The 16,815-nt window shown below is 50.0% G+C and overlaps 1 protein-coding gene and 1 pseudogene across 1 annotated transcript; both read right to left on the bottom strand.

Annotated features, from left to right (window-relative positions):
* Positions 1-11,069: 11,069 nt before the first annotated feature.
* On the bottom strand, positions 11,070-11,208 carry LOC123088970 (uncharacterized; annotated as a pseudogene).
* A 3,847-nt stretch (positions 11,209-15,055) lies between these two features.
* LOC123083984 (UDP-glycosyltransferase 73C6-like) lies at positions 15,056-16,519 on the bottom strand. Its single transcript, XM_044505816.1, has one exon. The coding sequence runs from the start codon at positions 16,502-16,504 to the stop codon at positions 15,056-15,058; it is 1,449 nt and encodes a 482-aa protein (XP_044361751.1). The 5' UTR covers positions 16,505-16,519.
* Between the last annotated feature and the right edge of the window lie 296 nt (positions 16,520-16,815).

Genomic DNA, 16,815 nt, shown 5'->3' with positions numbered 1-16,815 from the left:
TGCAGAGCTTAGCTAACTCCTTCTCCTTCTTGGTCAAAAGAGTCATGAGCTCCTCGATGACCGGCAACTTGGTCGTGGTCGCCGAAGACGTAGGGGCCTCAAGAAACTACTTAGCCTTGAGATGATCAACAATTGAAATCAATCCAAAGGGTGATGATTAAAAAGAAAGAAGAAACCGACCGGAAGTGATGCACGACAAGGAAACCTACCGTCGCACGACCGCACAGACAATCCATCGCCTACCGGCATGAGTTCTGCTTTGGGGCACGTGATCCTTCCGCGACCTTAGTTGTCGCCTCTGTATCGTTCCTCCTATTCGCACAAGATCAGGTGGCCGGTGGAGTCATCGCTGGGGAAGGACGATGGAGCGACTACAAGGATGATGTTGGAAGGAAGGTATTGAGAAGTGTGGAGCGCAAATGAGGGAAAGGTCTCTACTTAAATTGGGAAGGTGCGGAAGCCAAGGAATGAACCAGGCCACTGAAATTACCCTTCGAGCAAGTACAATAAGGTGATACAAGCAGGCTATAAGACTTTAAATATTATATTTTTACTTAGTTGGAAGAGAGGGAAGAGGAGAGAGAAGAGAATCGAGCTACTAGTTAATAGCTGGTTGCAGCAACTGCTCATAGATACTTTATGGCCATGTATCAATAAAATACTATATATTTATATCTAACTATTATATTTGTCGGCTATAAATTTAATTATCGATGATGTGATAACATTATATAGCTAGCTATATTATTAATCATGCTCTCACTGGCCTCTGTCACGAAATGGTGGTACAGCCACACTTTTCTACTCCTACCTCGGAAAGGGAAACGTTGATTCGGCCGGTTGAATAATTTTTTTTTTCGAAACGGAGGCAAAAGCTTTGCCTCATCAATTAATTAAAAAGAAGAGAATTGCCCAGTTAATTCACGGGAAACCGGGCGAAAACTAATACAAACGGACTACAGACGAAGAACCCACCAAGGCTATCACCACACAGAGTGATCCCCGACACAAGTCATCAGGTACCCCCAAGCCACAACAACAGCCCAATCCAAGAGGGTGGGCCAAGAGACTGGAGATCAAGTAGCCACATACGTCTTCTCTACGGCGCCATTCTTCTTGCCTTTGCCCACCTTCACGCATTTGCTCCTTATTGTCGTCCCCGTCAAGAGGAAAGCAATCGACCTGCCCAAACCAGGTGTAGCAACCTCCACACTGGCAAGTAAGTCACAAAGCTTCTTCGCAAAGGAAATCTCTGGAACAGGAGTAGGCGCCAGCGCATCTGGCTCAATGGTCACGTCACCCACAAGCGAAGGAAGGGCAGCAACATCTAAAACTCCACGCTTCACGACGCCAAGAGGCAGGCTGGTTGGTGCCTGACAAGGCTCCACGGGGGGTGGGGAGGACACCAGAGCCACCTCCGAAGCATGGAGAGAGCCCATCTTGAGCTGCTCCATCGACAGAGGCGAAACAGGCTCCCCACACAACACCTACAGCTCGGGCATGATCTTCAGCACTGGAGACACACCCTCGGCGGAGGCCCCACCCTCGAAGTCCGGCAACACAGGGGGCGTCGAACTGAACCCAGCACGAGGCGAGAAGTGTTGGAAATATGCCCTAGAGGCAATAATAAATTGATTATTATTATATTTCCTTGTTCATGATAATCGTTTATTATCCATGCTATAATTGTATTGACAGAAACTCAGATACATGTGTGGATACATAGACAACACCATGTCCCTAGTAAGCCTCTAGTTGACTAGCTCGTTGATCAATAGATGGTTACGGTTTCCTGACCATGGACATTGGATGTCGTTGATAACGGGATCACATCATTAGGAGAATGATGTGATGGACAAGACCCAATCCTAAGCATAGCACAAGATCGTATAGTTCGTATGCTAAAGCTTTTCTAATGTCAAGTATCATTTCCTTAGACCATGAGATTGTGCAACTCCCGGATACCATAGGAATGCTTTGGGTGTGCCAAACGTCACAACGTCACTGGGTGGCTATAAAGGTACACTACGGGTATCTCCGAAAGTGTCTGTTGGGTTGGCACGAATCGAGACTGGGATTTGTCACTCCGTGTGACGGAGAGGTATCTCTGGGCCCACTCGGTAGGACATCATCATAATGTGCACAATGTGACCAAGGAGTTGATCACGGGATGATTTGTTACGGAACGAGTAAAGAGACTTGCCAGTAACGAGATTGAACAAGGTATCGGGATACCGACGATCGAATCTCGGGCAAGTACTATACCGGTAGACAAAGGGAATTGAATACGGGATTGATTGAATCCTTGACATCGTGGTTCATCCGATGAGATCATCGTGGAACATGTGGGAGCCAATATGGGTATCCAGATCCCGCTATTGGTTATTGGCCGAAGAGGTGTCTCGGTCATGTCTCCATGATTCCCGAACCCGTAGGGTCTACACACTTAAGGTTCGGTGACGCTAGAGTTGTTATGGGAAATAGTATGTGGTTACCGAAGGTAGTTCGGAGTCCCGGATGAGATCCCGGATGTCACGAGGAGTTCCGGAATGGTCCGGCGGTGAAGATCGATATATTGGACGAAGGGTATTGGAGTCCGGAAGTGTTCCGGAGGTACCAGGCTATGGCCAGCATGACCGAAAGGTGTTTCGGGAGCCCCGGCAAGTGTTGGAGGGTCTCATGGGCCAAAGGGGAAGGGGCAAACCAGCCCACTAAGGGTTGGTGCGCCCCCCACACCCTTTCCCATGTTACTTGGGGAGGTGGGGCGCCTCCACCTGGCTTGGGAGGCAAGCCTCCACCTGCTTGGCTTGGGGGGCAAGTCTCCCTAGGATTTTCCCTAGGGAGATCCAATCTGCCTAGCCGCCGCCCCTAGGGAAAACCCTAGGGAGCCTCCCCCTCTCCCCTTGCCCCTATATATAGTGGAGGGGTGGGAGGGCAGCCGCGACCTCTTCCCTGGCGCAGCCCTCCCTCCTCCTACCTTCTCCTCCTCCTCCATGGTGCTTGGTGAAGCCCTGCCGGAGACCCACGAGCTCCACCACCACCACACTGTCGTGCTGACGGAGCTGTCCCTCAACTTCTCCTCTCCCCTTGCTGAATCAAGAAGGAGGAGACGTCCCCGGGCTGTACGTGTGTTGAACGCGGAGGTGCCGTCCGTTCGGCAATAGGACCATCGGTGATTTGGATCACGACGAGTACGACTCCATCAACCCCGTTCACTTGAACGCTTCCGCTTAGCGATCTACAAGGGTATGTAGATGCACTCTCCTTCCCTCGTTGCTAGATTACTCCATAGATTGATCTTGGTGATGTGTAGAAAATTTTGAATTTCTGCTACGTTCCCCAACAAGAAGCTACCAAAAAGCTCCGCATCCGCCCCATCCACGAAGCCAACAGCAGGCTCAACCAAAGCAGCCGACGCAAGAGGGAGCTCTGGCAAGAGACTCAGCCAGCCAACAACAACCTCCATCCGCTCCAAGAATCCCCCGAGCAAAGTCGTCCACCCCTGCAAAGCAGCCGTCACGTCGCGAAGAGGCTGGACCACCTCCTCCAAACGAGACACGGTCAAGGCCTGCAACTCAAAGCGCAACACTTCCATCTGAGAAGGAAGGAGAGGCTCGACCAAACCCAAATCTGCAGCGGCACACTTGCTGGGATCCGCAGCAGCCGGAGGGGCAACAACCGAGGCCCAAGAGTGTCGTTGCAGATGTGAAGATCCAGGAGTCGAGCGGCCGCCGTGGCAGGAGCCCGGTCATCCGGCAGGTCCACCGGATGACGTGGGGGCTGACACGAGGGACAACCACGCTCACGATGGCCTGGGAGGCCACATGCCAGGCATCTAACAGGACCGCGACAACAGCGACGAAATGCTCCAGCGCCAAGCAGCGGTAACAGAGACCGTAGGCTCTCCGCTTGAAGGCGAGGGAGCTGGCAGACTCCATCCTATGCGGCGGTGCAGGTGCCAACTCCTGCCGCGGACAACGCCCCCCCCACCTTCTCCCATCCCTGCTTCGAAGCCTCCACAGGAGCAGCATCGACAACAGCAGCAGCAGCCTGAAAGCTCATCCCGCTGGATCTGGCAGTCAACGGTGACATTGGGGCGAGGTCGTCGTCGGCGGCGGCGAGGGTGGCCCACGACGCAGCCAGCACCGGCTGCGGGGGACGCACAGCGACGTCGGGGCCGAGGCCATCCATGGCTGGCGGGGTCGGTGGCGCGACAGGACCGAATCCGCCCGATCCGGATCGAGCTCGAGCGGGGGAAGGGGCCCCATGGAAGCTGGGAATGAAGCCGGCTGAACCGGCGGCAGTCCGGAGCCGGCACCAGCGAGGTGGGCGGGGGCGGGGGGCGAAGCAGCCGGGAAGGCCGCCGACACAGCCTTGGGGGCGGGCGAGCGCCGCACACCCCTACGACCCCCGTTCTCCACCCGCATCCTACTAGCGGGTGGCAGCGGCCGCGAGCGAGGGGGGATGCCAGGTGTCGGGAGGGTGGCCGATGGGGCCGGGGTGGCCGCCCCCGGTGGAGGCTGGTGGGGGGTCGCGAGGTCAGGGTCATCGAGCGTCATATCAATAATAATGCTTACACAAATGAGTGGACAACCTCAGTAAATGACATGTAGTACCGTGACATAGCTGGACCCACATGTCATCGGCTTCCCGTGGCCAGCAAATGGTCACGTAAACTAAGCCCGGGCTCAACTATGACGAGTACTTAACTAAGTGTCACTGAAATATTGGCAGTGATATATATTTCTAACCTTGTTATGTAGCACGCAACGTTTTGTACTAGCAAGTTGTCGTCATTTGGATCCCATTTTGTAGGAATGACTTGATTTAGCATCCATAATGATGAATGTGAGTAACATTAATTTTTATTCAATAAAAATATCGCCATTTTTCCTATGTGTTTAGTAGGGAAAACTTGAGGAAAATGTAAAACTTCTCAAAAACTAGTTTGCTTTCACGAGGATTCATGTTTTGGGTTATGTGCTTTGTGATAAATAGTGCAAGGCAGTGCACAAAATAGAAGTGGCAGTTACTTCACAAACTAGACTATCTAGCAGGAAGTCTATGCCTGAACTTATATATTTAGAGTGCAAACCTCTTACTTTGAAGAAAGCAAACCAAGAATTGTAACAAGTTGTCGTGATCATGAGCTCATTTTTTGTAATGACTTGATTTAGGATCCATAATGAGAATGTGAATTAAAAATAATGTATGTTCAATAAAATCCTTTCCACCATTTTTTCCGATGTGTTTAATAGGAAAATCTCAAAGGAAAAGTAAAACTTGTCAAAAATTAGTTTCCTTCTGCATGGATTAATTCATGTTTTGGGTCTATCTGCTTGTGATAAATTGTGAAAGACAATGCACAAAACAAAAGTGGTACTTACTTCACAAACTAGCTAGACTATCGAGCAGGAAGTCTACGGACTTATATATCTCGAGTGCAAAACCTCTTAATTTGAAGAAAGCAAACCAAGAATTGTAACAAGTTGTCGTCATCATGAGCTCATATTGTGGGAATGGCTTGCTTTATCATCCATAATGATGAATGTGAATTAAAAATATTTTTTGTGTAATAAAAGACCATTGTCGCCATTTTTATGTGTTATAGGAAAATCTTAGAGAAAAATGTAAACTTTTCAAAAACTAGTTTCCTTCTGCATGGATTCATGTTTTGGGTTTACCAGCATGTGGTATAATAGTGCAAGGCACAATGCAAAATAAAAGTGGTAGTTACTTCACAAACTAGACTATCTACCAGGAAGTCTATGAAACTTAGCGTTCCTTTGATTCATAGGGTACGAAAACTGTAGCAATAAGAAGTGTATAGGATTTGAATGTCATGTCTAGTTGAATCATATGGAAAGAGAATTTCTGTTTGATTGAGGAGTTTTCCATGAGGTCTAACCTCATGTTTTTATTTATTTATGAACTCACACTACAAGATTCCCATAGGATTATTTCCTATGGGACACGATCCTATAAATCAAATGGCTTCCATAGCAAAATTACATACTATATAATATCTCAGTCCTATACAAATCCTTTAGAAATTCTATGACTCGAAGGAGCCCTTAAGAGTGCAGACGGTGATGAGAAGTGGGGATTCTACGGCAGAGGAGGAAGCGGGAGAGGCATCGGGGGCAGACAAAGCCGACGACATACTTGCGGAGGTCGGCTGAGGAGGGGAGGTTGTGTTGGTGGTGGGGTTGTTGCGCCATTGAGGAGGCGAGTGAAGCACTAGGCGAAGATGGCGCTGGCGCCTGGCGGTGTGTAGAGCGGCAACGGCCACTGCTCAGTTTGATTCCATAGATTTCCCCTTTTTGAGATGGATCGATTCCATGCTTTGTGTTTGGGTGAGGTCGGGGATGGATTGAGTTGGACGGAGAGACCAAGGGTTTTGTTGCAGATGTGAAGCGGGTGGTGGGTGTCTTTTTATAAAAAATGCTATAGCTGGTTTTGTACATGTTGGATGCAGATCGAACGGCCGGAAACACTGGACGGCAGACTCACCATCAGCACCAACTCATTTGTTTTATATGAGTAGATAAACTTGTTTGTTGAAGTAGCAGTTTGGTATCATCGTGTACACATTATCCGTGTGCTTATATAGTATCTAAATTAGAAGGGTTGGGTGCGCTTTGCTGCGTCATTGGTGTTGTTGAGATTCTTAAAATAAATTACTCATTTTGTTTTAAAACATAAGGTGTATTACTTTTTTGGAAAGTCCAACCTCTTTAAGTTTGATCAAATTTATGAAGAAATATATCAAAATTCGTAATATCAAATTGATGTTATTAGATTCACCATGAATGAATTTCCATAATTTTTGGCTTAATATTGTGGATGTCGATATTTTTGGCTCTAAACTTGATCAAAATTAAAGAAATTTGAGTTTCCAAAGAACTAATACCCCTTGTATTTTGGAACTGATGTAATATTTAGTTTGGCGGAAAGGGGAGATGATGGAGTGTGTTTTATGTTTATTTATAATGCAGTTATTTGTGGGCCTTTCATGGTGTGATTCTGTGTTATGCGCTAATCAACTCATACTTTTGCAGGTAAATTTTCGCGTCGGTGGCTACATGTATTATATTGGTGCTATAGTATCATCACATGGTGGTGCTTGTTTTTTCTAGGTAGTAAGAGGGTGCACAAGGTTGATATGTTTTTCTAGCCAGTTGGTGTTAATTGATTTGGAAAACCGTTGGCCCGATCAAAATCGTAAACCAAATTGATAATCGAATATCTCAATCGAATAAAAAAGCTTCAAAATTAGGGAATATAGTGAATTAGAATAATTAAATAGGAGAGCTCCTTGAGGAATTATTGACCTTGTCAAAATTAGATGACCAAGTTCTCAACTGAAGACCTCAATTAATTATGAGGACTTAAAAATCTAGAAAGCATAATGTATATATAGTATAAAATAATAGAATGAGAGATTTAAGAAATCTTTGACTTGATCAAAATCAGGTGACCCAATTCCAGTTGGACACCTCAATTAATTGTGAGACCTTTTACCCCTAGGGAGCTTAGTAATATTCTCCCTCCGTCCCGAAATAAGTGACTCAACTTTATACTAACTTTATACTAAAGCTAGTACAAAGTTGAGTCACTTATTTTGGAACGGAAGAGTAGTAGATATGAAATACTCCATTGAGAGTCAGCCTATGGTATGACATCGATGTAATTTCTTATGACAAACCATCAAAACCATTCTGTTAAGCGGTTATTAATAGGAAAAAAAATGTCTATCCCCACATACACTACCTCTGTATCAAAATAAAGGAAAACATTTGCCTTCAGCGCGCCGGCTGAACGTTGCGTCGGGCGTGCGCCGCAGCATCCTGCGTTAATACTCGGACACGTTTGACTAGTCACCCACACAACCTCCTCAACGCACGTTTGCTTGGGCCCGCCATGAACCCTTCCTTTTCTTTTCCTCTGGTTATCTTCTTTCTCCCGTCCCTTCCTTCTCTTTCCCGCGCATGAGCACAGGAGGCGACCATGGCCGTTTGCTGGAACGGCCTACACCAATTGTTGCCACGGCCGTCTCCTTGGAGCTGCCATGGCGGTCACCACAGATGGTCGCTTTATGCTGCAACCAGCCATGGTGTTTGCTGGAACCGCCTACACCAATTGCTGGAGCCGGTATCGTCAATTGCTGGAAACATGAGGTCAAAAGCTGCCAAAGCTGCATCCAGCAATTGTTTTGCTACATACGGCATCACTTTTTGCTGGAAGCAACACAAGCATTGTCTATGACCGTTGGCATGGCGGAGTTGCAACCAGGCGAAAAAATGCTACAACAGACACATCAATTTGCTGACCGACATTTTTATTTGTTGGAACCAGTCCAGTGTTGATGTAGCAGAGCTGCATCCGGCGACATAATTAATTTCCTACATCAGGGTGTCGTTTTTTACTGGAACTAGCACAAGCTAACCGTCATCACACGTACGTGCTGCTCGGAACGCTGTGCTGGCGGCCGATGTTGCCATGACCACGTCAGCAGACTTTCTTTTAATCTTATATAAACCCACTTGCAATAATCAAATTCTTTCCCTTTGTTGGTGGTACAAGATGCCATGTTTTATTTTTCATGGGTGCTTGGTATTCATTGTCCATAGCCCCTTTCCAATCTTTGTGAGCAAGAGCTTCGACTAAATGAGTAGGTTCACCTGAACTAGTGAGGAAAGCATACTTGCGAGGATCATACCTTACTGCACCATCCTTATATTCCTTAGGCTTGAATAATCCAGATTTTGACCTGATATGGCGCTGAGGAATTTCCGGTGACACACGTGTAGCAGTTGTTGCAGTTTCTACAGCATCAGAACCGGCCGCAGAAGATCCAGCCGAATCAGCCTGGACTGCCGCGCCGCAGGGCTCCAGATCCAAGGTGGGCGCGGGATCCGGCGAGATCCACCTCGTACCACACGCCTCAGCAGGAGAGCTCCGCATGGCACTATTGGCTGGGTCCACCTTGGTCGGGCTGCCGGCCCCAGAGCACGCCGGCTCCCATGCAGCGCGTGCGGACGGGCTGCGCCTCGCGCCGTCTGGGTCCACACCTGGACCTCGGTCGGCCACGGACTCAGCAGGTGGACTGGTCCCACCACTTGGCGCCTCAGGAGACACGGGGAACGCCGCTACGCGCCGAGCGACAGGGCTGTCAGCCTGGGATTGCGCGCGGCTATCATCCTGGGATCGCGTGCCTTCTCTGAAACCGCAGTTCTGCACCAAATCTGCATCGGATCCAGCGCGGTTTTAGTCCTCTTCTGCACACGTAAAACCATAGCCAAAAGCTGCATTTTTTCCATTAGTTTCTGAATTTTCTTCTGGACTAGACACATGATCATGTTCTATTAATTCTCCCCCGATGATCAGTACGTGGCAAAGGATCCGAGAGAAGAGAGATTTCAGCTCGAAGAAGGGCTCCCGCATTTGGATGAAGTTTGGCAAAAGGGAAAATAGTTTCATCAAAAATCACATCCCGAGAGATATAGATGCATCCAGTTGAAACTTCTAGACACTTGTAGCCCTTGTGAAGATTGCTATAGCCAAGGAAGACAGATTGAGTGGACCGAAACTCTAGTTTGTGGCGATTATGTGGACGAAGATTTGGATAGCATGCACATCCAAAAACTTTGAGGGAATTATAATCTGGTTTTTGATGAAACAATCGTTCTAAGGGAGTTGTGTTTCCAATGACCTTACTAGGTAAACGATTGATAAGGTAAGTGGCGGCAATGAAAGCTTCATCTCAATATTTCAGAGGCATAGATGCATGAGCAAGAAGGGAAAGACCAACTTCAACGATGTGACGGTGTTTGCGTTCGGCAGAACCTTGGTGTGCATGGGGACATGAAACATGATGCTCAATGCCTATGCTTCGAAAGAAGGAGTTGAGTTTCTCATACTCTCCTCCCCAGTCACTCTGGAATGTAATGATTTTCTTGTTAAATTGACGCTCAACAAGTTTTTGGAATTCTTGGAAGACAGAGAAAACTTCGGATTTGAACTTAAGTAAGTATATCCATGTAAACTTACTATAATCATCAATGAAGCTAACATAATATTTCTTTCTTCCAAAGGAATCTCTGGCATGACCCCATACATCACTGAATATCAGTTCCAACGGAGCATGAGACACACTATTTGATCTAGGATAGGGGAGTTGGTGACTCTTGGCACATTGACAAGCATCACAAACAGACTCTTTATTCTCACGACTAGACAATTGAAGATTGCCTTTATTCACTACTTGATCAACTATTTTTAATGAAGGATGACCTAATCTTTGATGCCACCTCTCTAACGACGGCTTGACGATGGAGTAGACTTGGTGATGATGCTTGCGTCTAAAAGCTCTTAATGTGATAGGATATAGACCACCGACGCATCTATCATGATGGAGGAGCTCCCTCGTTGCCCGATCCTTAATGAAAAAAAATACTTGGGATGAGTTTCAAAGAAGATGTTATTATCAGCGGACGAACGAGACATGGAAGCAAGGTTTTTGTTGGCTTGTGGAACATGAAGGACATTCTTTAGAAGAAGATCATGTTTAACATTAGGGAAATTAATAGAGGATTGACCAATGTGACATATGTCCATACCTCCTCCACTTGTGGCGGTGTTTATCTGATCATTGCCATAGTATCTTTCTCGATTTGCAAGCTTCTCCAACTTGCTGGTGACATGATCTGTTGCTCCAGAATCAGCATACCAGATGGTGTCTCCAGCTTCTTCTTGCTCCCTGATGGCTGTAGCTACGTGGCGCTCTTCGGGCACGTAATCTTCACCGTAGCGGTGCCAACAGTCTTTCACCTCATGCCCTAACTTTTTGCAGAGCTGGCAACGCGGCCTGGTGTTGGAGTAGGAGGCGCCGGAGGGGCGTGGGCCAGAGTTGTTGGCGCGCCCACGCCCGCTGTTGTTGTTGTTGCCGCGCCCGCGCCCCTGGTGACCGCGGTGAACACGGCCTCGGCCTCCAGTGCCACGACCACGTGTGACAGAGTTAACTGATGACTGGCGGAGATTGTTACCTTGTAGTAGATTCATGCGAACTTCAAAGCTTAGCAACTGGTTGTAAAGCTCCTAGACGGTCACCGGCTCGATATGTGCAGCTAGGGCTGAGATCACCGGGTTATATTCGATGTCCATCCCTTTGAGCACATAGGAGGTTAGCTCTCCTTCAGAGAGGGGATCACCAGTGCAGGCGATCTCATCGGTGAAGGCCTTGATCTTCGCCAGATACTCCGGCATGCCCATGTTCCCTTTGTGCAGATTGGCGATGGCGATGCGGGTGTTGACGATCTGTGCTTGCGTCTGGGCAGCGAAGGAGGCGTGGATGGCACTCCACACCTCGGCCGACGTCTGAAGAGTAGTGACCTGCGCAAGAATCTCACGTGACAGAGACCCCATAAGGTATCCTTGTACCTGTTGCTGCTAGGCGAACCAGATCGATCGGGCGTAGTTGAAGACTTGCTCCTCTTTCCCATCTTTGGTGATGGTGATGGTAGGAGGGGGCGCCGGGCTTGCGGCGTCCAGGAAGTGCTCCATCTGTGCTCCCTTTATTTGGGGTAGCACGATGGCCTTCCAGAGGAGGAAGTTCGTCCTCGTGAGCTTCTAGATGGAGGAGATCCGAGAGAGGAGACGCTGCTGTGGGAGGAGGAAGATGCATAGGTGGATGGTGTGGATTGGGTGGACATGGTACTCATGGTGGAACCGATCAGGGTGGTATTGGTGGCGGCGATGGTGGAAGCAGCGGTGCTGGCGTTGGTGCCTGACATGATTTCTCTCGATGCCTCTCTCTGGTTAGGTTTCAGGTTTCTCTCTCGATCAACTAGATCGATCTTTCAGGAAAGCTATACGTACGAGAGGAAGGGCTCTGATGACCATGTAAGATTTGATAGGAAGCGTTAAACCCTTTGCTCGGGCCGCATGTATATTTATGGAAGGATTGCCGTGGCTTACAAGGTTTGGAATATCGCTATGATACTTCCAAAATACATCAAGAGAGGGAGATATAACTTGGAGAGGAAGAACAGAATAGAAGAAGAGATAGGAACATAATAAGTTTAAACAACTATCTCTACAAACTCTATTCTAACAGCTTGTCCAGCACGATCTCCACCATGCCGAGCCGGAGGCGCTGGACCATGAGTCCGACAGGATGCGGGCCGCCCTCAAGTGGGCGGCCACCTCAGCAGGTGACGATTCGTCCGCCACCTTGGCTCGGGTCATGGCAAACCGGCTCAAACATGCCGACCTCGACCTTGTGAAGAAGAAGCTATTTTCAGCCACCCCTCTCACGGCCGAGGATGTCCGAGCAATCCACCTTGTATTGCATGTGATGATGACCCCGATGTGTGTTGGCAACATCACCCACACCAATGACGGGCTGGTTGTCCATGTCCGTCAGAACCTCGACCACGGCGACGACGCTATCTGGTCCAAAACAAAGCCCCCTGTCTCTAGTACAGCTGACGCCAGGATCACCTCCACCGCCTTCCGCTGGGACGGGACCGCCATCTCATCTCTGCACTCCGGACTGCATACCAAGCTGCTACATTGCCTGAGGATAGCAAATGGCCAGAAACACATTCTCAAGACCTCGTGTGGCGGTGACGCCTGCGATTACCTGCGCTCTCTCAAGATGTACCTCCATGGCATGATTCACAACTTGTACGTCGAGGCGCTCAAGTTGCTGCCCGCACCCTCGGGCTCGCTCATGCGAAGCATCCTCATGGCAGGCCACTGCTATGGGCCCTGTGACCCTCTCTCCAACATCATCCTTAACTCAATCTGGCATGACACATGTGGCTCTGTTCTCTCATCTTCTGACCGCATGATGTTCAATGAGTACAATGACGTTATGGACCCCCTATCTCTGCTCGGCCTAGTTGTTCGTTCCCTTGAGGGGCTTGCAAACCTTGCCTTGTTCGCCGACCCCCAATCCTCAATTACTTGTGCTCTGGAGAAGCTCTGCAATTTAAAATGTGTCGCCCTTGTTGACATGTTATCATCAGCAACAAAGAGGTCTGAAAAGAACCCCTTCCACGAGGCGGCCATGGCTGCCAGACACCCAACACCCCTTCAGCTCAGTGAATTTCACCAGATGCTGCTGCTCGAACCCGATGGCCGAAGAGAGCTGCTCTCACATATAACCAAGGCACAAACTAGTGGTGGTGTGGTTTGCTTCGATGACATCAGAATCTGTATCTCGGCTATTTGCGACAAGTTCAAAGAATCCAGGTCTCAAACTAGTGGCACCGTGCAAGCTCCTGCTCCTGCTCCTGAACTTTGTGCAGAGGTCTTGAGGAGAGTATCAGGAAGAGAGGAGCTGGTTGCGTTCAAAGATTGCTCAGTTGCTCAAGGATTACACGGACCAACATTTTTGGGTAGGCATTGAACTTCCTCCGTTTGCAATCACTAGCTGCTACTCTACTTACGTACAGATATTCGCTTTACCTTGATTTGACCAACAAACACTCTTTGTTTCTTAATTTCTTGCTTGCTGTAGGGGCCAAAGTATGAACTTGATTTTATATTTGGTGTGGAACAAATAGAGCACGGCTGGCACCGCTGCACTGATACGTGCCACCACGTGAACTTCATGGCAACTTGTGATGAGAATGTTTCGAGGACCCTATTTTACGCCGAGTTATGGTCCTGGCCCTCACGTAAGCCAAGGACAGAATTCTGCTGCCCTCTACCCTCTGCAAACGTGGGTAAGTCCTCTACTTTTCTGCCGCAGCACGGCTGATTAGCAAGTGACAGCATTTGATTAGTAGTTTGGGACACGGCAATCTGCTTCTCATCATGCTTGCATGCACGTACCATTCATCGTAAATCTGAATTAGTTGTAATATGGTCTTTTTAGTCCATATTAAGTCCCAGGAACCAAACAGGTAGGACTTTTAAGGGACTTATAAGTCTCTATAATCCCTATAAGTCCTTCCTTGAGAGTCTTATTTCATAAGTCCCAAATGCCCACTTTAAGTCTCTATAAGTCCCTCATATTTGGTTTAGATGGGACTTATAAAGACTTATTTAAGTCCCTACACCAATAAGTCCCTGAAAACAAACACCCTCATATTATCATCATCTTGCTGAATAATAATCACTGCCGGGTTTTATTTTGTTAATAGGGCGTTGCTACTATGACGAGATTCGCGCAAGGAAGATCGTGTATCTAGATGACGGCAAGTACTTCCGCGACGATATCACCCATGAGGGAACCGGCAACGTGGATGGCGTGCTACAGATGGACCTCGTGCACTTGAGCTCCGAGTTGGACGTGGAGCTCGCGCGGGATTTGAACATGCCGCCCACTTCAGATCCAGAGTATGAGTCTAAGTCTTCTGATAGAGAGTATTCAGAGTATGAGTCTATGTCTGAGGATTAGTGAGTCTTCCCGCCTCCCTCCGTGGCCACGGCTCGCTAGTGCGTGTGTGATGCTATCAGCTGTGAAGTGAGACCATATATATCTGCTGCTTCCTGCTGTGTGCTGTGACATACTCTATGCACTCCAGCACGTTTGGTTGCGGTAAACTAGCTGCTGCTAGCTACTAACTGTTATGCGTCGGTCGGTGCCTTAATTTGTTCATTGCTTGGCCTTGTTAAATGTGCTTTTTGTTCAGTCGTTGGATTCACATTTCCCCCTTTTGTTGACATATCCTTGTTTGGTGTTGTGTTGCCGGGATTAGATGTGTTGGGCTGGGTGCTTTCTTATTTTTATTTTTAGAGGGGCAATCTTCTCTCAAAAAAAAGGACACATGAGGAGGAAGGTGATGGTTGTTGGGCAGCTCTGGCTGTCTTGCATGTTCCAGTCTTAATGGCAACATTTTTTTTTTGGATTGGTTTAAATTGCTTACCACATATGTCTTAATGGCAACATGTGGTGTGGTGTCTGCTGATTTTGTTCAGAGTCATCAGTAACGCAAGGTTTAAACATAATCTATAGGGGCATTTGTTTAGACCAAACTTAAACTCTTTATTCAATCCAAGTGCAAAAGCTTAAACAGGGGTGACAAAAATTTGATAAACCCTAGTATCGTATTTGAGGTGATGTTGATGTATCCTGCGGCATCACTGCTTGGTAACGCCTGACCAAACGGCGCAGGTTGATGAATGCCGATCCGCCCTCCCGGACGGCCTCTCTCGCCTTCGTCGCGAGCGCCGCCGCCCTCGTCCGCCTCTCCACCGCCTCGTCTCCTCCGCCCATGATGCTCCTCACCGCCTTCTCCACCGCCCCTCGCTCCACCACCGCCACCTCCCCGTCCTCCTCCTTCAACCACTCCACCCCGACGCTCACGCCGGTCCCCATCGACTGCACAGACAACATTTCGTTCAAGAACTGGTGGGCCATGTGTGGCCATGTCACCACCGGGAGCCCGACCGCGACCGCCTCCATCGTCGAGTTCCACCCGCAGTGCGTCATGATGCCGCCCACCGACGCGTGGGACAAGATCAGTTGTTGCGGTGCCCAGCCCTTGATCAGCAGCCCGCGGCCGGACAACCGGCCCTCCAGGTCCTCGAGGAATCCGCGGACTTCCTCGTCCTGGTCCTGCCCGGCGTTCTCCGGTGATACCACCCAAATGAACGGGTGCCCCGACGCCTCGAGGCCGAGCCCGGTCTCCATGACCTGCTCGGGGCGCCCGTGCAAGACGCTGCTCCCGAAGCTGACGTAGAGGACGGAGGACGGCTCCTTGCCGTCAAGCCACTGGAGGCACTCGTCAGCGTCGACGGCGGGCGCGTTCCCTCTTGCCGCCAGCGCCGCTACGTGCTGGTGCTCGTGCTGGTGGAACAGCGACACCGGACCGACGGCCCACACGTTGACGCTCCTGACCTCCCCGCTGTCCACGACCGTCCCCGGCTCCAGCTCGAGGAAGGTGTTGAGGAGGACGCCGTCGACGTCGACGCACGCCCGCTCAACGGCATATGCCAGCTTCTCGTACGCCAGCTTCTCAGACGCTGGCAGCCGCATGAACCCGGGGGGCGCGGTGGGCAGCTTCACCTCGACCGGCTCCTCGGGCATGAGATGCCAGTATGGGTCCGCTGCGGCGTAGGCGCTGTGCATGGCCGCCGCGTGGTGCTCCGTCTGCAGGCAGAGGAGGCAGTAGGCGGACATGCCGAGGAAGCTGAGCCGCGGGACGCCGAGGCTTGAGGCGAGGCCGGTAGTCCACGGGTGGCAGATGTCGGACACGACGCACGTGACAGGCGGCGCATGCACGCGGAGGTGGCGCTCCAGCGGCCCGCGAAGGCGCGACGTGGCTAGGAGGTAGGCGGCCTCCTGGTCCAGCGGGATCCGGTCGACGTCGTCCGTGCCGGCGAGGTCAAGCGGGAGCTCCACGAGCCGCACCGGCAGGCCCGACGACTCGACCGCGGGGCGGAGGCGCGCGGCATAGGTCGGCGTGACGACGACGCTGGCGAGCGCGCCGTGGGCGGCCAGCTGCAGCGCCGCGTCCACCGCCGGGATCAGGTGGCCGTGGTGCATCAGCGGGACGAACACGAAGTGCGCCGTCGTCGTGGCCACCACATCGTCGGAGTTTGCTCTCCAGCAGGCCATCCTACTACTCCTAGAGCGCGACGGCGAGGCAACGACGGTGTGCCGTGGGCGTTGGAATGGCGGTGTGGTGCTGGCCCGTCGTGGTAGAAGATGGCCGGGTTTGGGGTTGGGTTGCCACAGGTACATATACCTGCAGGCGGCGGCGGCAGACATACTATGTGATTCTGACTTGAGCTACCGGGCATGACAAGTGTATGTGTTCCCTGCTGTTATATGGCCCTAAAATGTTTAAGACTGGC

The sequence above is a fragment of the Triticum aestivum genome, chromosome 4A (assembly GCF_018294505.1).
Source record: "Triticum aestivum cultivar Chinese Spring chromosome 4A, IWGSC CS RefSeq v2.1, whole genome shotgun sequence".
NCBI classification, from domain to species: Eukaryota; Viridiplantae; Streptophyta; class Magnoliopsida; order Poales; family Poaceae; genus Triticum; species Triticum aestivum.
The sequence above is the reverse complement of the archived record's forward strand: the minus strand, read 5'-3'. Positions and strand labels throughout refer to the sequence as shown.